General features: G+C 50.3%; 4 protein-coding genes and 1 long non-coding RNA gene across 10 annotated transcripts in view; 3 read left to right on the top strand and 2 right to left on the bottom strand.

Moving 5' to 3' along the window:
* LOC132463097 (proteasomal ubiquitin receptor ADRM1-like) overlaps positions 1-24105 on the top strand; it is a 409794-nt gene that overhangs the window by 344351 nt on the left and 41338 nt on the right. The window lies entirely within an intron of this gene.
* LOC132463270 (troponin C, skeletal muscle-like) overlaps positions 1-24105 on the top strand; it is a 376397-nt gene that overhangs the window by 251371 nt on the left and 100921 nt on the right.
* On the bottom strand, positions 3172-13149 carry si:dkey-32e6.3 (uncharacterized). Its single transcript, XM_060053066.1, has 6 exons — positions 12769-13149; positions 8878-9050; positions 6960-7178; positions 5581-5741; positions 5062-5194; positions 3172-4593 (listed from the first exon to the last, which is right to left on the bottom strand). The coding sequence occupies exons 1-6, from the start codon at positions 13013-13015 to the stop codon at positions 4414-4416; spliced, it is 1113 nt and encodes a 370-aa protein (XP_059909049.1). The 5' UTR covers positions 13016-13149; the 3' UTR covers positions 3172-4413.
* Positions 9521-12165, top strand: LOC132458788 (uncharacterized). The gene is made up of 2 exons (XR_009525957.1): positions 9521-9785; positions 10503-12165. It is a non-coding gene; the product is annotated as an uncharacterized LOC132458788 (long non-coding RNA).
* The window catches only part of usp19 (ubiquitin specific peptidase 19), a 36253-nt gene continuing 25788 nt past the window's right edge, over positions 13641-24105 (bottom strand). For 4 of the 6 annotated variants that reach the window (XM_060053047.1, XM_060053040.1, XM_060053031.1 and 1 more), the window contains 9 exons: positions 23845-23963; positions 23375-23518; positions 22542-22885; positions 21440-21550; positions 20484-20700; positions 19873-20025; positions 19273-19439; positions 18454-18629; positions 15058-17291 (listed from right to left, as the gene is read on the bottom strand). In XM_060053047.1, coding sequence (XP_059909030.1) covers positions 17022-17291; positions 18454-18629; positions 19273-19439; positions 19873-20025; positions 20484-20700; positions 21440-21550; positions 22542-22885; positions 23375-23518; positions 23845-23963 — 1701 coding nt within the window. In that variant the 3' untranslated portion in view covers positions 15058-17021. Of the gene's footprint in view, positions 14811-15057; positions 17292-18453; positions 18630-19272; positions 19440-19872; positions 20026-20483; positions 20701-21439; positions 21551-22541; positions 22886-23374; positions 23519-23844; positions 23964-24105 lie in introns of those variants that run through there. The other 2 variants (XM_060053057.1, XM_060053054.1) reach the window with 1 other exon arrangement.

Consider the following 24105-nt stretch of genomic DNA (forward strand, 5'->3'; position numbering starts at 1 on the left):
TAAGGGGTGTGGTCTATGTTTATTTGGTCTAAGGGTATTTATGGTTAAGGGGTGTGGTCTATGTGTATCTATTATTAAGGGGTGTGGTCTATGTTTATTTCCAAGCTGTCCACCATGAATCCATATGCTGCAGAAACATGCTGTATATATCTTGGATGGATATCAACACACAGCTTGAGTCTCTGGTATTCAGTTTACCTGTATTCAATGAGAGCGGATTGATACCTCAGAGTATAAAACACATCTTTGATATTAAGCAGAGAGACACACAATAGTGGGGAAATCTAGAGAGTCTATTTATAGATTTTGATTTGATAAAAGAAAAATCCCAATACAGCAGAGATGCTATTTTAATCCCCAAAAAATCTCGGCCCGAGATGAATTATATAATAACAACTTTAAAAACTCAACAGAGACACGACAGACTCGATATGTCAACTGGACGGTCATGTAATGGGAGGAGATGGGTCAAAAGGTGAGAGGTCAATGGGATATTTCCACAGAGAAAACCGATCTATAATTCACCGATGGTGAGGCTCTCGTGTTTGATCCATAAAGGTACCTGACCTGCAGCTGAGGTGGCTGTGTGACGTGAATCTCATCTCTGTGGAGCCAGCAGGATCACAGAGAGGGGCTTCCTCTCTGGGAACAATCCTCCCTCTCAACTCAAGAGCCTAAAGTCCTGCTTCACTCGAACACCACAATCAAAGACACATCTAGTTCCAGCTAATTCTGCAGCACACGCCTGGTGCCGCCTCATTCAGATGTCACTGGGAGACTGGAAAAGTGCAAACCCAATCGTTCTGAAATCAAACCATCTGTGCTGGAAAAGCTTCAGAGCTGAGCCGCAGTGTTTGGCTTTGATTGAATAAAGAATATTTATGAATATATACACAATGCCCCCGTGTGTGTATGCGTGCGTGTGTGTCCATCCTGCGGGAAAACGACACACACACTGGTTCTCTTTTATCTGCTCCTTCCTGCCCTTCTTCTCTACTCTCCTCTGTCTTCCCCCTCCTCCTCCTCCCTTCGCTCAATTCCTCCTCCACTCTTATGCATGAATCCCCTCCTCTCTGTCTTTTATCTGCAGCAACCCTCCCCCTATTCTCTCTCTCTCTGCGACACACACACACAGAGAGAGAGAGAGAGAGAGAGAGAGAGAGAGAGAGAGAGAGAGAGAGAGAGAGAGAGAGAGAGAGAGAGAGAGAGAGAGAGAGAGAGAGAGAGAGAGAGAGAGAGAGAGAGAGAGACAGACAGGCCGGTCCATATTGTATTCAACTCTTGAAATAACGGTTGAAATAGAACCATGCTTTTAAACTTATAAATAAATAACTGAAGGAGGTAGAAGTGGTGGCTGATCCAACTGTGGTGGTCTCTGGAAATGGGTCAGCCAGGACCTTTAAAATCCTTAAGCTTCTATATTTAACTGGAGAAATGTTCTCCAGAAGAATAGAGTTTTTTTTTTTTTACCAAAGTCCCCTGGAGCCAGCAGATATCTGCTAGCATGAGGCTAGTGGTCAGGCCTAGCGGTCATGGTTAGCGGTCATGGTTAGCTTCAGGGAGCCAGAAAGCAGATTAACATGTACACACACAGCCTCATCCATCTGCATAGGAACGCACAAACACACACACACACACACACACACCCTCCCCCTTCCTCAAAACACACACACACACACACACACACACACACACTAGAGTCCAGATTTGTATTGGATGCATGGTGTGTGTTCTTTCTATATCTCCATATATAGGGATAGAATGTTACTGTGGCCACAGAGACATTCAATACCAGGTCTCCAGCATTCTCCTGGTCCACTGCTCTGTACAGGGAGAGACACGAGTGTCAAACGCACCCCATTCCTGGCGAGCCACGCTGTAGAACAGAGACACTGACAGCCACCACTGAGAAATTCAGCTTCACAGGGAGAGAGGTTCACGCAAGCACACACACACACACACACACACACACACACACACACACACACACACACACACACACACACACACACACACACACACACACACACACACACACACACACATAGAGAGTCACTCACACGTACACACACACCTTGGTCTCATTACGGACATTATGAAGCAGGAAAGGTACCGGATGGGGTATAACTATGAAGAGAACATAGATAACTAACGACATCTCTCTTCCTAACGGACTGGTAGGGGGGAGGGGGGGGGTCCAGCTGTTGAGCCGAGCACCACAACAGCTGTGGCGCTCGTGAGGGGGGTCTTTAAAGACGCAGTAACATCTGGACGCAGGCATCAGGATCCCCTGCTCCCCGGATCCCGGTACAGCCCTGGAGGAACGCCAGTCCAGGGCTAGGGGAAGTCCATTTATTGACGTCTGTGCGGAAACTTGTCACCAGCGACCCGCGCGGGCTGAGACGCGTTACGCACGAGTCACGACCGTGCGTAACGCGTTTCACCAAACCGACACCATCATGCCGCTCCGCGTGCACTTTAACTGCAAAAGTTAAGTCCTAAATAAAAACAACACCAACAAAAACCAAGCCTCACCTCAGAGCGGGGAGCGGTTCTTCAGACGTAGGAGGTGAACCCCGGGTCTTGGTGGACCTGGATCGGGTCGTGATGGACCTGGATCGGTTCGTGGTGGCCCTGGACTGGGTAGGTGTTCTCCATCCAGATCTCCCTCACTGTAGTTCTCACTGTTAGATAGTTCCAGAGATGCGTGCGGTGCGACTTCAGCAGTTCCAGCAGCTTCCTCCTACCGTTGGCAGTGTCTCTCTCCCCTCCATCTCTCTCTCTCTCTCTCCTCACCCCCTCCCTTTAGCTCTTACCACCGCGTGCTTTCAGCTCCCAAAAAGAGCAACACCACAAACACTTGTCACTCCAATGTGCGCGTTAATTTCGCTCCAGCATCACTTCTACTCACGCACCACGCGTCTCACAGCGCAGATGTCCGGGTCTTAGTTTGAAGCGTGGCAGACGGGTTTTCACGCCTCGGGTCGCAGGTAGCCTACCATCAGGTGGCCTTCTGTCTCACGGACACGCGCATTAGACCCGTAGCCCGTGTACGTTGTTCCCATATTACACCCTGCTGCCATCGTGTGGACAGAGAAGGTACGACAGGCGACGGGCCGCCAATAGGGTCTGAGCTTCATAAAAAAGGGACGGCTCCGAGACACCGGGATGAAACCTATCACATTTATTTTATTGTTTAATAGCAATAGATACAATTAACTTCGTTTTTCTAGCAATCTATTGAACAGCAGGTCAGGAGATTAAAACTGTCAAATAAATAAACAATTATTTCAAACATTCAAATGTCTGTATGATTGACGACACACTCGGAACATACAACTAGACTTCCAAGTGCAATGCATATAATAAACCTATGTTGCAAAAAACATATGTCACATAAAAAAAATGCGTTATTTCTTCCTTTCTCTTTCTGCTGACTTTGCCTTTGAATTGCTCTTGGAGTGAAATGGCTGGAAAAATATGGAGAACTATTTTCAAGCTTTTAAAATCGATGTGCCTTCACCCTCCACAGCATAAGAATAGAGGTTATTCCGTTCCAGTGTGCAGCTCAAATCTCTCTTCTCTTAATAAACGACATTGCAAACAAAACCCCAAAGCATAAAAACCAAACGCCAGTGTCTTCTCCTGATCCAATCAGGTGACGGGAGCTCCTGACCACTGGTAAACATTGAACCAACAACCCCTCCACTACTAAACGATGATGTAGTGAGTGCAAAGCAGCAGTCTGACACGACTGACCTATACACTTCAAGGACTGTTCCGGAAACGGATACAGAGACCAAGACAGTTTGAACGCTCAAAGTCACTTCAGCCACCTTCTCTGAGTTCTCAAAGTAACACTTGAGCATTAACAGTAACGTCGTTAGAACACACATTCTTCAGTGACGTTTTTAAACGTAAAGCCCACAACACACAGTCCCACTCGAGTATCAAATATACTGTAATAAAATAAAATACACTATCGATAGGATCAGATATGGATGTCAGTCACCTGGATTCTTCCCTGTTTTGATGACCAATACACTTCTACTCAAACAACCTAACGTAACAGAGTCCAGGAGAATACTGTGTGTTTAGGACGCTCAGATATTTGTATAAGTAAACACTGTTTCAGGAGCAACAGAAGGATAGCCCGTATGTTCTGCTCTCTCTAACCCTAAAACGAACCCTCCTACAAAACTCAAACCGTCATAATTCCTCTCCTCTTCACTAACAACAAAACTTCAACTAAACGTCTTATTTTTGCATTTTGGTAGAAACAGAAGCTTGGCTCTCCTAAACGTCTCCCACCTCCACGTGGCTACGAGCCTCTCCTCTCCCCCAGTCTGAACCAAAAGCAGGACGCGTTCCTCTCGGTTCCTCAGTGGTTCTCTGTCGTGCAGCGGCCGTGCCCTAGGAGGTCGCCCCCTGCTGGACGTTCTTCTCGTAGTTCTCCTGGCAGATGGCGATGCGCTGGCTGAAGTAGCCCGGGTCGGAGATGGCCTTCAGCAGGTCGTTCTGCACCAGGCACACGTCGTAGAGCTCGCAGGTGGAGGCCGTGCGCACCGCCTCCCCGCCGCGCTCCAGGAACACCTGGGGAGCCGCGGGAGAAGAAGACACGCCGTCGGTGAGCGAGCAGAGCCTTACACCTGGAGAGACTTCAGGTGGATTCCAGTTAATAGCATGTAGCATGTAGCAGGTAGCTCCTCAACGATGCATGTCGTTGCTACAGGGAAGGGGCTACATGTTATGGTGAAGGAGCTACACGCTACATGCTATGGTGAAGGAGCTACATGTTATGGTGAAGGACCTACGTGCTATATGCTATGGGGAAGGAGCTACATGCTACGGGGAAGGAGCTACATGCTATATGCTATGCTGAAGGAGCTACATGCTACGGGGAAGAAGCTACATGCTACGGGGAAGGAGCAACATGCTACGTTGAAGGAGCTACATGCTACAGTGAAGGAGCTACATGCTACATGCTCCAGTGAAGGAGCTACATGCTACATGCTACAGTGAAGGAGCTACATGCTACATGCCACACGCCACAGTGCGTACCATGGGGTGAACGATGGTTTCCTCGTCGTTTTGCCGGATGTTGTCATCGAAGAAGATGTGCTGGACGGACGGGTCGAAGGGGTCCACCCAGAGGGGCTTCCCCCCCATCAGGGAGCACGAGTGCTTGGACCACCTGGGGGGAGGAGGAGGAGGAGGGGGGGGACGGCGACGAGAGATAGGGAGAAAGTGGGAGAGAAGCGTGGAGGATACGTGAGGAGAGGAGATAAGAGGACAGGAGGGGAGAAGAGAGAGAGAAGGGTTATAGTTCATTAACATTTCAAACATCAGTCGTTCTGCACAGACAGCTAGTCTAAAGGTGAGACTACACACCAGTCCTTCTACAGTGAGTCTCAATGGGAGTCTATACCCGTCCTTTTACAGTGAGTCTAAGGTGTGTCTACAGACCCGTCTTTATAAAGGGAGTCTAAGGTGTGTCTACAGACCCGTCTTTATAAAGGGAGTCTTAGGAGAGTCTACGCACCAGTCTTTATAAAGGGAGTCTTGGGAGAGTCTACACACCACTGAAAGTTATCCTGGAAGCCCCCCAGTCCGCTACCAGCCCCCAGGTACTGGTACAGGTCCCTGGGTCCATTCAGAGAGGACACCTTGTCCTCGCCTCGCGTCAAGACCACCTCTCTCTTACTGCACTGGATCTTCCCTGGGGTCTGGTTCACACTCAGCTGGGGAGGAGGAGGAGGAGGAAGAGGAGGAGGAGGAGGAGGAGGAGGAGGAAGAGGGAGGAGGAGGAGGAGAGGGACAGGTTGAAAGGGAGAGGAGGAGGAGAGACAGAAGGGAGAAGAGAAGGACCAGAGGAAATTAAAGAATGAAAGACGAGGAAGTTGTTGAGATCCAAAGAAAACAAGAAGCAATACAGAATGATATTTGTCAACACCTTTGTATATTCCTTCAGTGTTCAATTCGTCAACAATTGTCACAGAGCACCATTCATACGACCGTTAGTCGCCCTGGAGGAAAACACAAAATATTCAGAGGCTATTTTTAACCTCTCATGTTGCACCTGTCTCTGTGACCAATGAGAACAAAGGACCAGGACTAGATGACAGGAGAAAGAGCGGGGGAGAGGAGAGGGAAGGAGAAGGGGAGATGGGAGGGGGAGAGGAGATGGGAGGAAGAGGAGAGGAGATGGGAGGAAGAGGAGAGGAGAAGAGGAGAGGAGAGGAGAAGGAAGGGGGAGAGGAGAGGGGAGGAGGAGGAAAGGGGAAGAGAGAGGTATTCTCTGCAGGCACAGTTCTCCTTTTGTTGCCAAGGAACATAACAGAGTGAGTGTGTGAGTGTGAATCCCTCCTCCAGAAACAGAGAAATGGCAAGAATGTCGCGGTCCCATGACAAGCCCTGGTATGAAGTAGAACAGTATACCCTGGACCTAACAGTAGAACCGGGGTCTTTAGAATGGTAAATGGTAAAAGGAATGCGTTTACGTAGCACTTTTCTAACCAGTGGCCGCTCAAAGCGCTGTACAATCTGGCCTTACATTCACCCATTCACACACACATTCACAGACCGATGGCGGTGTCAACCATGCCAGGCGACAGCCGGCTCGTCAGGAGCAGAGAGGGTGAGGTGCCTTGCTCAGGGTAACCTCGACACTCCGAGCCAGGGACCAGAACTAACCTTCTGGTTACCAGCCAACCCACTCCACCTCCTGAGTCACATGCCTCCCCTAGAACCAAATCTTTAGAGCCTGATCTACAGAGCCTGCTCTTTATAACCCGATGTCTCCCTCAGACCCACACAGAAGTACCATAACCCCCATCACCATTTTGTCAAATAAAACCAAATCCAAGAACCAGAGTAATGAGCTCCGCGTGGGCTCTGAACCGCTCCTCCTTGAGACCCAGGGTCAGGGGTCAGGGGTCACCCTACGCTCGGGTCCCTACCTTGAGGTCGGGCAGGTCGGGGAAGAGCGGGTGGGTGCCCTGGGTGAGGGTGCGGGACACGGCGCTCAGCACGCGGGGCAGGTCGGAGCCGAAGGTGCGGAACAGGAGGCAGAAGTCGTCCTCCCGGGACACCAGGTCCCGGAGCAGCTGGAAGAAGGAGGGCAGGATCCAGTGGTACAGCCGGCCGTCCTCGCCCTTCACCGACAGCTCCTTGTCGGCCTGCAGGGGGGAAGAGAGGAGCCGCTAGTACACACACACACACACACACACACACACACACACACACGACGGCACCATCGGACCACCTGTCGTCGTCCCAGGCCGTTTAGTCGGTCTGGCGTGGGTCGGGTCTCGTAAAGATAGTATTTGAGTTCCAGAAGCTGTCTTTTTGAAGCTGTCTGCTGGAAATAGCTCTTACGGAAAAATATCTTGCCAACCGCTATTCCCCTCTGTTTCAGTCCCTTCAGAATGCGCTGTTTCTGGTGTCTGTAGCTTTAATGCAAATGAGCTGCTGCCCATTGACCAATGAGCATGGAGGAGAAGGGATTGTTGCCGTTTGCGGACTCCTGAAGGTCTACGTATATCTATATAATATAATGGCGATATTATATATGGGTACTTATATAATATTATATCTAATATCACAGCCAAAAGCTATGTGCGCCTCGGATGATATTATGAATCATAAAGACTGCGTCTGACGTCTCTGGTACTTCCACAACAAGTAAAGACTTGTAGGGGGGAGGGGGGGGGGGTATCTCAGCCATGGTTGAGAAGAATTGGGGGAAAGGAACTCTGGCCTTGACTCTCTGAAGCCCATGAACCGCGACGTGGAGGAGAAAGGGATTGTACTCCGGGAGCTGAACTGCCGCCGAGCTCCAGCTTCGGCGGCAGTTCAGCTCCCGGAGTACACCACGCCCGGAGCAGCCGGACTGCCGCCGAAGCTTCGGTGGGGGGCCGGGGGGGGTTCGACGGCGGCCGGACTGCCGCCGAAGCTTCGGTGGGGGGCCGGGGGGGTTCGACGGCGGCCGGACTGCCGCCGGAGCTTCGCTATAAGACTGGCGCCGGACCTTCGGCGGCAGACCGGCAGAGAAAGGGATGGTACTCCCGGAGCGGAGCTGCCGCCGAGTTCACCCGGCCGGAGCTGCTCGCCCGCTGGTCCACAAAATCGTAGCTATGCTCTGATTGGAGGGGAGTGGGGAAGTGGGAGGTAATATTCACATGTGCCCCCTTCCTACGTAGGAGGGGGCGCCGAAACTGACTCGCACGTTTGGTAACTGTAGGCGGGGTACTTTCAGAAATGCATATCTCACTCAAAAAAATCATGCACAGACTTTATTCAAAGTTTGTATTCGTGTGGGAGCACCGGAGACCCAAAACAACGCCCCAAATCCCAGGGAAGTTGTTTTCATAATGTGTCCCCTTTAAGAGAGTGATTTAAAAGGGGTGATGTTATGCCACCAGTTGTGAGTGTGATCGGCCGTGTGAAGTGCCTTTTCCTGTGTTTAGTGACGTCACAAGTGGGAGTGCTCACGTGTGATGCCGATTGGCTACTCCCATTCACACCTGGTGCCATAATATAACCCCTTTAAGAGGACTGGGCCTCATAAAGGCTCTCAACACCTGTACAGCTAAGGCTTTGAGACATCCTTAATGTATGATTTAATACTTGAATGTAGTGCTTAAATACATGAATGCATGATTTAGTACATTATTATAAGTTCAAATGTATTTTTAAATACCTTAATATATCATTAGATAAATGAAAGTACTGGCTAAATACATGAATATATGATTAAATACATTAATGTGCAGTGCATTAATGTATGTCATCATCTATGCACTAATACATGATGTACCAGTGAAACTCATGACGATATGATGACAGATATCCCGCTCTGGTTGAGGGTGTGGTTACCGTGATGCCCTCGGGCCAGCGCAGTAAATCCAGGTGCTCGTCGAGGATTCCCTGGAAACGGCGCCCGGGGCCGGACGTGAACCCCGGTAGGCGGCCGAACTGGGAGTAGTAGCTGATCGCGCCCTCGCAGGGCGGGATCAGGGACGCCGCGTCGCTAAGCCACTCCCACTTCCCTGCCGACAGACGACGCAACGTTTTGTTTGGTTCCTATAAACCAGTTCTCAGCTGAGGGTTCAATTCCCTGGGCCCATTTGTTCAAAAAATTTAATCTGGAGCAAATTAATCCGGATTTTCGAATCCCATGTTTTTATCCAGGTTCACCTGATCCATTTTAATTTTATGCCAGTTTTTGAAGGAACATTATGTCGGATCACTGATCCGAATACCAAATTTCAGGATAACGAACTGAATCCACCCTTAAAATGGGATCAGGATAATCCTGATTTTTTTTGGATCAAATAGATCCCAAACCGAGCTGAAAATTTGAAAACCCTGATTACATGATATGATCTTATTTAGGAATCCCTCTATGATTTGAAAAAAAAACATTTCCAAGATTTGATCCAATCCGTGATCCGAAATCCCCCTGGATTACTTTTGAAAAACTGGGCTCAGGGGATCACATCTCCAAAAGTATGCCTTACAGATATGATATGGAGCTTACTTGATTCATCTTAATCTAATGTTTATCTATAACTTTGTGAATAATTACTGTAATACACTATTAAAAACTACACAAGTGTACTTACTTAGTCCCAGAGCTATAGAGAGAGAGAGTTGTGACACTTCCATTGGACTCCGTTGTAGCGCCTACTTCCGGGGTATGGAGCCTCGAATAGTTCCAAACAACCATTTTACGGCGGAGGAGACGGTTCATTTCCATTGCTGGCCGCCGAGTAACTTCTGAGGTAAATTGATTAAATAGCTACCTCTTTTGAATTGTCAACTGTCTATATTGTATCAGAGGCCCTTTATGATGCATATACTGATCTTTATTTGTAAATGCACAGCGTAATTATATATATTTATCTTGGTAGACGACCGATTGCTGGCTAGTTTGTTAGCTCGATTTCACCATCTGTGAAGGTATCTCCGGGGGTAAATTGATTAAATAGCTACCTCTTTTGAATTGTCAACTGTCTATATTGTATCAGGACCTTTTATGATGCATATATTGATATTTATTTGTATATGCACAGCGTAATTATATATATTTTTATCTTGGTAGACGACCGATTGCCTGCTAGTTTGTTAGCTCGACTTCACCACCTGTGAAGGTATCTCCGGGGGTACATTAAATAGCTACCTCTTTTGAATTGTCAACTGTCTATATTGTATCAGGACCTTTTATGATGCATACACTGATATTTATTTGTATATGCACAGCGTAATTATATATATTTATATCTTGGTAGACGACCGATTGCCTGCTAGTTTGTTAGCTCGACTGCACAATGTGATGGTATCTACACCAACAATTACAAAGTTCAGTACTAGTGAATCTAACTTTTATATAGTTAGTTATTTATGTTGGATTACTAGGATAATTTAGGTTGATTTAAGGACGGGTTTTATGATGCGATAGCTAGTAGAAATAACTGTTTGTTTAATTATATCCTGGAAAGGGTGATGTTCAGCACATGAAGCCCTACAGATGCCGCCGATTCAACAATGCTGATTATGATGGGCGGTCAATTTAACCTGTATGGCTTTTTCGTTTTAACTTCTTGTTGACTGAATTGTTTCTCTTTCTTAGTGCCAAATTGATTATCTTTCTTAGTGCCAAATTGATTCTTTTTTGTTTTGCAATAGCCCTCTGCTCTCCTTCTCATTAATTTTTCCTTTTCTAGTTGCCTTATTAGGTCCTCCACAGTCGCCCCATCAGTCCCTGGAGCACACAAATCCCTGGATCACCTGCCCCTGGATCACCTGCCCCTGGATCACCTGCCCCTGGATCACCTGCCCCTGGATCACCTGCCCCTGGATCACCTGCCCCTGGATCACCTGCCCCTGGATCACCTGCCCCTGGCAATGTAACCTCTTGATTGCTCTCTCCGTCTCCTGTGATGTCCTTTTCAACGCTCTTGAAATCCACCTCAATTTCTCCCTCAATCTCTGTAACAATTACAAGGTAATGTTGCTGTTATATGTATTTTGCCTTTGCATTTGCAACTACTGTCATCTCCAATGTAATAAAATGAATTAAAGCAAAACATTTCTGTAATGTGAATTAAATCATCTGCCACAATCAGAAACCAATACAATTTATAAATGGATCTACCGGCAATTGTTAATTGGGTAGAAATGTGTTGATTATCTACATTGTGTGCAAATCCTCAGAGAATCCCTGCCTTCTGGTTGTTTTTTAAACTGAATGTACAAATATGAATTATGTAATCTCATTAGGAGTGTAGTCTATCCTTGAATTACATGAAATGGGGAATATTGTTAGCTGCATGGATCATACCGAAGTTTAATTTGGTGCAATATGTGTGGTCCGTTGCACTTGGTTCCGGAGGCACCCTCACAGAAGGGGGTTTCCTCCTCTTCGGTTTAGGGCGATGGATGAAAACTGTTGGGCCTGCATCGGGCCTCAACTTCAACATCCTATCTACTTTTGTGGCTTTGAATCGGTCATTTTCAAAGTGTACCTGTAGGTAGGCTTGTAAGATCAGTTTCCATTGCACTTCAAATATAATTGGAAAGTCATAATTCTCTACACTTAGAATTATTATGCCCTTTGAAATGCTAGCAAGTGATCTGAACATTACGTTACATCGTTTTTGACTGTTGCTGACTGTCTAAGTTTTGACGGCTGACCATTGCCATCCATTTCTCCCTGCGCTCTTGGTCCTTGGGGAAGCCGTACATGTGTTAACCCTTCTCGGACCGATTGGGGCATCCAAATGCTGCACAGCCAACCATGGTATGACCATTTATCTATAAAATGTTAGTTGTAACCAATGAACCATGACACCATTGAAGATCACAGAGCGGGTAACAACTGTTCCTCAACCACTTATGCCCCGACTTTTGAGAATAGGTTAGAGGTCAGAGTTCATGACCAAACGAGGATCCTCCCTCCTAAACCCATTTTGAATTTGCTCAGGGCTATTCTAAGTATTGTAACGGCATAAAGTATAGTATATTTGCAACGTTATATGTTAATGGTTTGCCCTAAGTATATAGTGTTCCCTGCTGTGTCCATTGTTGAATCTGTTCACACAATCGCAATCACTTGTTCTTGTCACACTAATTGTTTAATAAAAAAAATTACAATTTCATTCATCCAAGCGTAATGAGTTATTCTTTAATATATTTGATACTTTGTGTGGCTTATATCTTTAAATGATCATGGTAGAACATCTTGAATACTTTGATTTCAACACAGATGTAAGGTAAAAGTTAAGGTTAGGCCAGTATGCTAACACGAACGTGAAGCTTTCCCTCCAAAACTTAAAAACGTATCTAAGTAATAGTACTTATAGATAGCTTTCAGTTGCCCCCCTACCGCTCTAAATGTAAAACTGACATTTACAAATATGCAATAATGCAATAACAGTCAGACAAATACTTGTATGTGATTTTTTCATACATATTTACCATTTAATATTGAAATCTCTGCTGTCGTCCCATAGAATAACATTGAAATCGCGGCGTGTTTGGAACTATTGAGGCTTACATGAACCACGTGACAACCACGTGACCACCCTGTCGGCGAGATCATAGCGTGTCGCAACTCTCTCTCTATAGCTCTGCTTAGTCCTATAAGATTGTTAAAAACTTTTAGAAAACAAATATAATATTCGGGGGGGCAGGTGCCACATCTGGACACACCCCTGATCACATGAAGACCACCCATCACGCAGACTGACGCAGTGTTATTGATACCTTTCTGGTTCATCTTCCCCCACGTGACAGTGGACAGGAAGCCGTCCAGAGCCGCCAGGGTCCCCTGGCCCGTCATGGCGTCCGACACCAGGATGGTGGTGTTCAGGTCGATGTGGAGGATCAGCTTCCTCCTCGGACCCGGGGCCGGTCCTGGAGGGTCGGGTCTGTCCTCGGACCCGACCCCGTTCTGGGTCACTTCAAGGGCTTCATCGGGCTCTGGGACTCGAGTCGTTTGGGAGTCCGCCATCACAGTAACGAATGACAAGGAGGTGATTGAGAAGCGACTTAACGAAGCTCAGGACGGCGACATGCTGACGACCGGCTTCTCGTTGTATCAGATGCCCGTGTTGTTTATTTCCTCATTACCTATACTTCCTCATCGGTAGTTATAAAACAGCGCCCTCTAGCGTCCCTGGAGGACCTGCTGACGCTCCGGTCACGTCCATATGCATTGTATAGCTCCTCAGAGCTAGGGGGAAAGGGCTTTACAGACACCATCACACCACCTAGGTCCCTCAAACGAGGGGGAGGAAAAGCATGTCACTTACCCCCAAAGTAGCTGCTCAAGGGGGATTTCCCAAAACCCTTTCAGTGGTGAAGACCAGCTGTACGGGAGGTACTTTTTGACCCACCAAATACTACGCCACTAAATCCACACACTAGTTACCATGAGAGCTTCCCTATATTTGTATATTGTTTGATAGTGTTATATTTACATTTGATGTCTTATATATTATGTAGCTGGTTGGTCTATCATTTAAAGACAGCAATGCAAAAATACTTCCAACTAAACAATTATATGGTAATTATGATCACAACATATTATATCATCGAGAACTAAAAAAATAACCACAGACCACATTCTGTTCCGCTTAGTTTTTAGAAAAGAAGTTTATTTATATTAACCATCTATTTCAATATACACAGCAGCAGTCTCCACCAGCCCCCCCTCCTCCTCCTCCTAAACGGGCGTGGCTGCAGGGCCGGGGGTCCTACAACACGGACCCCGAACCCCCAGGGAGCCGCCGCTGGTATGAACATGCAGTCATGCACATGTCCACATGGTTAAAATCTGCCTTCAGTAAACACAGGGCGCAACGACGATGGATAATATACAAAAAAAAACACCACAAGAACTCAAGAAACTCTTCGAACTGATGCAACCAACGGTCGGATTAACTGGATTATTTTATACAAAAACAAAAAAGCAGAAACCAGGAAAACGAATAACAAGCTTTTTTGCGCTTCGGGTTATAAAGGCTAGCACCCATCACACGTATGTACATCAACTGCTACGTCGTTACCGCGGTAACATTATGACTCTCAACAAGCACGACAGATAAGAGAAACGAAAAAAATAAAAAAAACAGGGAACTATGGGAGCAACAGTCCTGGTTGGCCTTCGTCGGTTTCGGCTAGACGAGAATAATAGCGGTTTCCAAGAAAATGAAGCATCCTGTTGGTGTTATCTACGCGATAGCGGTGGTGTCTGTCTGTCTGTCTGTCTGTCTGTGCATGTGTCTGTGTGTCTGAGAAAGGTGAGCCAGGGGCATTTCATAGTTCAGGGGGGCCATTGAGAGAAGGTGCGCGGGGGGGGGGGGGGACCGAAAAGCCCGGACTAAGCGCCGTTACGTTAGACCGCGTGATACCCTGCAGCGAGAGCGTAGACTAAAGCTGCTTAAAAAGAGAATGAAACTTAACCCAGAGAACTGCGTGGGCAGTCTGCATTAAACAACTGTTATACACACACATATATAAATAGTAATACACATCCTATGGGAACCTGGTGTTGGGGTCAGACTTCGCGGTCGGACGCGTGTGGAATTATCAGCACCAAGGAGAAGTCCTTATAAGGCCAGGGGGGCGATGGGGAGACGGTTGCTAGGCGGGGTTGCTAGGCGTTAGTCCACCTCCTCCATGTTGCTGTAGGACGACCCTGAGCAGTCACCGGCGTGGCTGTAGAGGTCAGAGGTCACCTCGGTGGGCAGCGTGGGGGGTCCGTCCGAGTCCAGGTCTGCCCCGAACATCGCCTGGCTGGAGCCCTGCAAGACAAACCCAGAGGAGCCAATCAGCACTGCAGGACTAGTCCAGCTAGCCAATCAGAATGCATGAGACTTGGTGAGACGAGTGGACTGAAAAACACCCCACCAGCCAATCAGAACTCATGACAAATGGTAAAAACAGTAAACACAAGCCCACTGATAGCCAATCAGTGACACACGGAACAACATCTTTGTAGTAAAAACACGAAATATTCAGACAATGCGTAAAAACCGACAGAAAATAAAACAAGGTTATATGATTTATTGCGTAATTTGTGTGCAGCAGGATGAAGGCTTGGTTACAGTTCACCGCCAGAGGATGGAAACATTATTGCCACCATTCGGGCCGTTTGAAGACGGAAAACAAGACATTGTTATTCAGAGCACACATTTAGCCCCTCTTCCACAACAAATAAATGTAATTCCTAAAATGGACCCCAAACTCGTTGGTTCCCCACACACACACCCACACACACACACAGGCTGCTCGATTATGGGAAAAATCATAATCACGATTATTTTGGTCAATATTGAAATCACGATTATTCAAACGATTATTTTCTATGTATTTATTCAGCATGTCTCTCCCAAAAAAAACGTTGTAACTGACAATCTGAAATAATACAGATATGTATCCAGCTGTTCTGCCCTTTCTATAAATCATTAAAAAAATTATCGAAAAACTTGATTATGTAAATTTCGTGATCGTTTGACGCCAAAATCAAAATCGCGATCAAAATGCGATTAATCGCCCAGCCCTACACACACACACACACACACACACATGCACGCTTCCGTTTTCTAAAAACCTCAGACATTAACAAAAAAGGAACAACTGAATCAAACGTAACAAGAAAATAGAAACATGTCATTGGAATAAAATCAAAGCATTAAAGTACTGGACGTTAGGCCTTCATTCGTCTGGTTCAGATACACGCAGAACAGCAGCATATTACAGTATTTAACTGGAGAAGTGATTTAAATAGAGCAGAGCGCTGGGAGGTCCCTGAGACCGGTCTGTCCCCCCCCCCGGACCCCCAGAGGAACCAGGAGGAGTTGAGGGTCCACGGGGTCGAGAGAGACCACAGGAAGAAGCTTCTAGGAGACGTGATGTGATTCTGTGTTGGTCTAAACAGGAGGTCATAGGACAGTGTGCGGACGCATCGTGTTTAGTGCCTGAGCTTCCAGTCGTTTCCAGAGTTCGTTTCAAACACGCCCTTCACGTCCCGGTACATTTGCAGCTTCATTACATCACTTCCTGTCCAAACGGCAGCACGTTACATTGATTAATGAACATTCTCGATAACTGTCCGGGTTACATTCCGGTTAGACTTGACATTTTCAATGTTGAACATGGCTATGGCTTGAAACAGTCACACACATTAAAAAAGGAAAAATATAATGTCAGACTACAGCGGAAACCCATTTAAATATGACTCAAAGATAAAAAAAAAAAAAGGATAACAAAAACTTCAACACAAACAAAAAGGAGGAAAAACAAACAGTTTGGAGTGCCTCAGTTTTGTCCTGCACTAGGAGACGCAGCCCAGACACGCACACACGCACTCTTCATCCGTCTTTCATTAGTGTTGCGGTGTTCCCTGAGAGCAGGGCAGCAGCCAAAGTGAAGCAGCAGCAGCAGCTACGCATGCAGACACAAACTCCCTGACAGCGGCTTGAAGCTACGATTCATAAAAATCTTCCACACGAGTGTTTCCCTTCCCGCGCCTCGACCCTTCGTCTCCCCTTAGTGGACGACGACACGTCACTACATCCGGCATGTCCCCTTCAGCCAATCAGGGCTGAGGTTGGGAACCCAGACGCAGTATGAGCTCAGAGGCTAACGGTTGCTCAGTGGTTTGCAGAGAGCCTCCAGTAGGTGCCTGATCCTACGCAGACCCGGGCAGGAGAAACCCAGTACCAAGGAGAACCGAGACCCCAGGAGAACCCGGTTCCCTGCTGTGCAGCCTTAGGTCCAGGTCATTTCTTCTGGTTCATGCAACATGGCTGTTTCCTCGAGAAGCTGCTGATGCGTTGAAGGAAGCGCAGGGTAAATGCTAATCATTTTAATATCTGTTGGTCTCCGACCGGACAGTCAGCGTTGAATTTAAAAAGTCCAAAGCCGGCCGGCTCCGCGGTCGTTTCAGGCCTTTGTCGCCGGCGACCTCGGCGGTTGAGGTGACGGGGGTGGGGTGGTGGGGGATGCGGGGCTCAGGCCCGGGGGGTGCGGAACACCAGGGGGTAGGCCAGGTTGAGCAGCAGGGCCAGCAGGGCCACCAGCGTCCCCAGCACCAGGTACTGGACCCAGTCGTCCTCCGGGGGCGGCGCCACGGCCGCGCGTGCCCGGCGCCATCGCCCCGCCCGCCCCTCGCCGCCGCCCTCCCGGGGGGCCGCCGCCGCCGCCGCTCGCCGCCGCACGCCGCGGGCCCCTTCCTCCTCCTCCTCCTCCTCTTCCTCCAGTTCCTGCCATATTAGTGAGGCCTGCGGTTGGAAACCTGCGTCAGCGGTCTGGGAACGGGTGGCGGCGGCAACACGCTAACAACAGGCTAACGCTAACTAACACGCTCGCTCACCCAACGCTAACAACATGCTAACGCTAACCCTAACACGCTCACCCAAAGCTAACAACACGCTAACCCTTCCACGCTCACCCAAAGCTAACCACACGCTCGCAGCACGCTAAAAACAAGCTAACCAAACGCTAAAAACACGCTCCCCGCAAGCCCACGGTCACGCAAACACGCTGCCCAACACACGCTCTGCACACACTAGATATGACAGTACTAGCCTACCCCGCTGTACTCTGCACGAATCACGCGTGTGTGGTACATGACACAGTGTCGCAGCAGGGAACATGACGGAAGGCTACACTGATTAATTAGCTCATGTAAAGTACATGTTGCAGCACCATGCTCCACTAGCCTTATCTCCCGTGTCTTCCTCCACGTCTACGTCCCCCCCGTCTCCTGATCTGAATATCTGACCCCCGTCAGTGATCAGCCCCCGTCCTCCTCAACCTCCGGGCCTCAGACCCCCTCCTGGGGAGAGCTCACACTCCGACTGCTGGAGTTTAAAGTGAGGTAACGGACGGGCTGCGAAACGTCTGAAACACTTCTCTACCCGGGTTAGAGCGATGTGCACCAGCGACGTGTGACCCCTGCCTGACCCCTTAGATCATGGGATGGACACCCTCACTATAACACCACCTTCTGTTGACGGTGTGTACGAACAAATACAGAGTACCACACACACACACACAGTAGTGACTAACAGTGAACCGGGTTTAGAAAGAGACTCTCCAGCCAGGAGTACCATACATACTCAGTAACATACTAAAATCAAACAACAGTACAAAACCAAGTGGAAGTTTGATTGGGGAAGGCTTCTGCCCGTGGCCCACTGCCCTGTGAGAGTTTGTGTGTGTGTGTGTGTGTGTGTGTGTGTGTACGAGTCTGTCTTTCCTTGTTCTTGTGTTGTCCATGTTCGTGTGTGTGTTTGTTTCTGTGTGCATCTAGCTTCATGCGAGTGTTTGTGTTTGAATGTGTAGGTGTCAGTATGTGTTTGTGTGTCTCTAGGTGTGTGTGTGTGTGTCTAGGTGCGAGTGTATGTGTGTGCGTCTGTGTGTGAGTGTGGCGCCCCCCACCTGGCTGACGGCCCCCCCAGTAGCGCCGGGGGCCTCGTCCCCCAGGGGCCCCAGGAAGCGGGGGGGGCGCTCCACCGGGGAGTTGCGGCGGCGGTAGAACAGGACGTAGGCGTAGCGCGTCACCACCTGGCTCTCCTCCACCATGGTGACGGTGCTGTCGTCAAACAGACGCCAGCCTGGGGGAGAGGAGGGAGGGAGGAGAGAGGATGGAGGAGAGGGGAGGAAAGAGGAGGGGAGGGGGGAGAAGAGAGGAGAGAGGAGGGGAGGGAGGCGAGAGGAGGGGAGGGGAGGAGAGAGGAGGGGAGGGGAAGAGGAGAGAGGAGGGAGGGAGGAGAGAGGAGGGGAGGGAGGAGAGAGGAGAGGAGGGGAGGGGGAGAGGAGGGGAGGAGAGGAGAGGAGGAGAGGGGAGGAGAGGAGAGGAGGAGAGGAGAGGGGAGGAGGGGAGGGAGGGGAGGGGAGGGAGGAGGAGGGGAGGGAGGAGAGGGAGAGTGAGGAGAGGGAGAGTGAGGGGAAGGGAGGGAGAAGTTGGAGAGGAGGGGGAGGACAGCGAGAGAGCGGGGGAGGGAGAGAGGGAGAGTTAGGGGAGGGAGAGAGGAAGGGGGAGGGAAGCGGGGGAGATGTAGAGGAGGAAGTGGGAGAGCGAGAGAGAGGGGGAAGGAGATAGGGGGGGGGAGGGTGGAGTGGTTGGGAGAGGGAGAGGGGAGGAGATGGGACTCGTTGAGATTGGGGTCTGTGTATTCCCTACCAACAGACACAGGAGTGGTGCTCAGTCCTAACACAGAGGGCTCCACCAGGAGCCCGTGAGGCGCTGGTACTGACCCACGTCGCTGCGCTGGCTGTTGTTGTCGCTGGGCAGGCGGGCGTAGGCCGTGTAGTGGCCCCCGATCATGCCCCCGTAGTGGTTGATGACGGCGTACAGGTCGTACACCGGAGGCTGCTGCAGCTCGTCCTTCTGCCCGATGCAGAACCGGCTCAGGTCCAGGTTCCTGGGGGGGGGGGGGGGGACAGGTCGTGAGCCAGAGAGGGACCCTAAAGAACGATGGTTCCTAGCGCCACCTACAGAGGTCAGAGGTGCTGCACTGTGAATCAGAGCCTTGTTGAATAAGTCATACTACGTCTACCTCGTCTCAGAATGCTCCCTGCCACTGAGTTGGCTCCCATGTACTCTAGTTAAATTTTTTTGCATTAGCAGTTGCTATTCTACTGTAGGAGTTCCTTAAGAATCCACCAGATGGGGCTAAAGGCAAACCTCATCACCTCCACCCTGCCTGTTTCCAGGGAAGGCAGAGAACCAACCTCTGAAAAGAGGACTCAGAGGTTTTCAAAGGATATTGCTGACTGGAGCGTGAGGGTACTTTGTTAAAGCTCATAACATCATAACATGTCACACGTGTGAGGGTACTCTGTGAGCGACCGCACCTGACGGGGAAGTCCACCATGTCATTGATCTTGTCCCTCCAGATGAAGCTCCGGAAGGAGAAGCGCTTCAGCTGGATAATGAGCACGTTGGGCAGTCGCCATAGCAACAGCTGCTTGGACGCCTCGCGATGCTGCTGGCACTTTGGGCAGTACCTGGTGACACACACAAACACAATGTTAAGTCCTAATTGGTTAATTATGCCAGAAACCTACAGAAAGTCTACAGAAACAGCTGAACATCCAATCAATATAGCGGATGTGAATCCTGTGGATGCTTTTAAAAGAGGCCTAAAAACCCATCTTTTTAGAAAAGCCTTTGGCTAAACTGCTATTTTAAATGATTTAAATGGTTATTTTTCTTTTTAACCTAGTTAGTCTTTTATGTTTATGAATTTATCTTTTAATGTGCATTGTAGCACTTTGAGGCCATTGAGTTGATATATATAGTGCGTTATAAATGAAATGTATTATTATTATTATTATTATTATAGCGCAGACAGGGAATCAGGGAACGGAACCTAAAATGTATTGATTTGTATGAAGCCACCACGATGAGGGCTCTCTATTCCTGTGACACGTCCGCCCTGAAGCTCTGCGTTGTGGGTCCTCACCAGGCCTCCTCCGGGGCCAGGACCTCCGGCTTGGTGAAGAGCTTCAGGCACTGCTCCAGGGTGAAGTGCCCGGCGCGGGACGTCTCGCTCAGGGAGCCCGGGTCCTCCTGGAACTCCAGGTCCTTGGAGCGCACCAGCACGTACTCCTTCAGGCGCTCGTTGTTCCGCCACACCAGCTCCAGGGTGCAGTCGTCCTGCAGCTCCGACAGCAGGTCCTCTGGGGGGGGGGGCAGGGGGGGGGGGGGGGAGACGGGGTCAGGGTCAGACTCAGGACCCGGACCAGAACAGGAAGCTTACCCAGAACCAAAGCAAGAACCAGAGCAAGAACTAGAACCAGAGCCAGAGTCATGGCCAGGACCAGAACTAGGGCCAGAACCAGGCTCAGAACATCTTGCAGCATTTGCATCTGTAACCAGAGCTGCTGCTTTGGTTCAGTTTAAAGGATAATTCCGGTATTTTGAACATTGAGCCCCCTTTCTGGTTTGTCTAGGATGAAATAGCGTTGTTAACACCGACATTTTGAATATTGGTCTTGTCTCCAGTATTCGGCTAATTTCGAATCGCCTATCTCTGCCGTCTTTAGTTTGGCATTTTGTAAATCGGCATTTTGTAAATGAAACGGAAACCGGACCGGACCGGACCGGACCCGGAAACGGAAATGGGGTTGTAGTCCTTTCTCACGGTTCTCCGTATCAACAGTAGGGCTAGAGCCGAGCGAAAAGACTACAACCACCCCCACTTTCCGTTTCCGGTTTCTTTTTCATTTACAAAAGGCCAAATAAAACACGACAGAAACTGTATTTCGCTACGATACTTGATGAGGAACATCAACGAACATCACTAACCACTCGATATGTTTCGCATTTCTGAAATCGAAGGTTAAGGGGTGTTTGTGAATGCCCATAGCCAGCCGTCGACGGCCTCTGGCTTGGATGAGGAGGGGATCGCGTCCTCACCGTTCTCGTCCAATCGCTGCTCCTTGTGGTTGGCGTCCAGCAGGGAGATGTAGAACTGGCAGGCGTGTCCCGGGGCGGCTCCGCTGGGCTGCTGGTACCCCGTCACCACGGCTGGGGAGGGACACAGCGTTAGGGCTGCTGACCGGGACCCCCCCGGCCTGGACCCAGCCCCCTCATGCTCTGAGCATTAGGGGGGATGCAACACGCATCTGCTGACACACACACACACACACACACACACACACACACACACACACCCCCCAACACTACGATAGACCCCCCCCCCCCCCACATTACGACACACATACACCCCGAGACACACACACACACCCAAAACACAAATACACCCCAACACACACATATACCCCCCCCCACCCAACACTACGACACACATACACCCCAAAACACGCGCACACACACCCCAACACTACGATACACATATGTGTGTGTGTTGGGGTGCGTGTGTGTGTTGGGGTGCGTGTGTGTGTTGGGGTGCGTGTGTGTGTTGGGGTGCGTGTGTGTGTTGGGGTGCGTGTGTGTGTTGGGGTGCGTGTGTGTGTTGGGGTGCGTGTGTGTGTTGGGGTGCGTGTGTGTGTTGGGGTGCGTGTGTGTGTTGGGGTGCGTGTGTGTGTTGGGGTGCGTGTGTGTGTTGGGGTGCGTGTGTGTGTTGGGGTGCGTGTGTGTGTTGGGGTGCGTGTGTGCGTCGGGGTGCGTGTGTGCGTCGGGGTGCGTGTGTGTGTTGGGGTGCGTGTGTGCGTTGGGGTGCGTGTGTGCGTTGGGGTGCGTGTGTGTGTTGGGGTGCGTGTGTGTGTTGGGGTGCGTGTGTGTGTTGGGGTGCGTGTGTGTGTTGGGGTGCGTGTGTGTGTTGGGGTGCGTGTGTGTGTTGGGGTGCGTGTGTGTGTGTGTTGGGGTGCGTGTGTGTGTTGGGGTGCGTGTGTGTGTTGGGGTGCGTGTGTGTGTCGCGGTGCGTGTGTGTGTCGCGGTGAACACACTTATTGTTATGCCAGACTATGTGACGTTGTGCAGGGTCGTGGTTTCAGCATTGGGGGTCACCAGGTGGGCTCTAGGAGGGGGGGGGGGGGGGGGGGGGGGCTGACCTCACCTTCTGGCCGCATGACCTTCTCACACGACGTCTCCTTCTCAGCCTGGGGGTCCGGGGGCCCTCCGCAGGAGGAGGCCTGGGAGGGGGGCTCCGAGAAGCCGGAGTCGGCGGTCCGGCCCAGGGAGGAGGAGGAGGAGAGGGAGTCACAGGACTCCCCGGGGAGCAGCGAGGAAGAGGAGGAGGAGGAGGCGTGGCCCCCGCTCGCGGCCTCCTCCTCCCCGTGGTGGGGGGTCCCGTCGGGCCGACCCGATGGGGGGGGGGCGTCCGGGGCCCGGGGGGGCTGGGTGGGCTCTGGAGACCCCCGGCCCGACTGGAAGGGAGGCTGGAACACGTTGACCGAATACCTGGGAGGGGGGGGACACAGGGTGGGAAACAGTAGGGTGAGAGATTGAGCGAGAGAGAGAGAGATTGGGTGAGCGAGAGAGAGAGAGAGAGAGAGGGTGAGCGCGAGAGAGAGAGAGGGTGAGCGCGCGAGAGAGAGAGAGGGTGAGCGAGAGAGAGAGAGAGAGAGAGAGGGTGAGCGAGAGAGAGAGAGAGAGAGAGAGGGTGAGCGCGAGAGAGAGAGAGAGAGAGAGGGTGAGCGCGCGAGAGAGAGAGAGGGTGAGCGCGCGAGAGAGAGAGAGGGTGAGCGAGAGAGAGAGAGAGAGCGAGAGAGCGAGAGAGCGAGAGAGCGAGAGAGCGAGAGAGAGAGAGAGAGAGAGAGAGAGAGAGAGAGAGAGCGAGAGAGAGAGCGAGAGAGAGAGAGAGAGAGCGAGAGAGAGAGGATGAGCGAGAGAGAGAGGGTGAGCGAGAGAGAGAGGGTGAGCGAGAGAGAGAGAGAGAGAGAGGGTCACCTGGAGTAGCCCTCCAGCAGCTGGGTGAGGCGGGAGTAGGTGAGCCTGGACTGGGGGACGCTGACCAGGAAGGGCAGCCCCACGTTCTCACAGCTGCTGCCACACTGGCCCTTGTGGACGGCCCAGTGGCTCTTCTGACAGGCCCTGGGGACACAAGGGGCGGTCAGCTCGTTGGGTCGAGTGTTACACACCGGGTAAGACATGCACGGCGACGCATAGCAACCACAGTTGAGTTGGATGAGATAACGGGGATCTGCCGGATTCTTCTGTTGCTTAGGCAGTTAAGTTTGTTTTACTGTTTCTATGGAAACTGGTTGACTGTTCTGTTGCTAAGGGAAACTGTTGGACTGTCCTGTTGCTAGGGGAGGCAAGTTTGCTGTTCTGTTGTTAAGGGAAACTGTCGGGCCGTTCGGTTGGTCAGGGCAACTGGCGGACTGTTCCGTTGCCCGGGGAACGGGCTGGTGACTCACTGGTTGCAGTATCCGACGCGGTAGCAGCGCATGCAGCGCTTCAGCTTGTCCTCGTCGGCCACCGGAGGCTTCAGGCACGCGGCGCACTTAGAGATGGGGAGGCTGGGCACCTGCAGCCTCTAGGGGACGGGGGGACAACAGGTGAGCACGACAGGTAACAGGTGAGGACAACAGGTGAGCACGACAGGCGAGCACGACAGGTAACAGGTGAGGACAACAGGTGAGCACGACAGGCGAGCACGACAGGTAACAGGTGAGCAC

This window comes from Gadus macrocephalus, chromosome 1 (genome assembly GCF_031168955.1).
Source record: "Gadus macrocephalus chromosome 1, ASM3116895v1".
Lineage (NCBI taxonomy): Eukaryota > Metazoa > Chordata > Actinopteri > Gadiformes > Gadidae > Gadus > Gadus macrocephalus.

Excerpts from the sequence above, each read along its gene's own strand:
- si:dkey-32e6.3 (XM_060053066.1), bottom strand. The coding sequence starts at position 13,015 with ATGGCGGACTCCCAAACGACTCGAGTCCCAGAGCCCGATGAAGCCCTT. Across the intron at positions 5,742-6,959 it reads CCGACCTGCCCGACCTCAAG|CTGAGTGTGAACCAGACCCC; the intron begins GTAGGGACCCGA and ends CCTCCTCCCCAG. Across the intron at positions 4,594-5,061 it reads AAACCATCGTTCACCCCATG|GTGTTCCTGGAGCGCGGCGG; the intron begins GTACGCACTGTG and ends GCGGCTCCCCAG.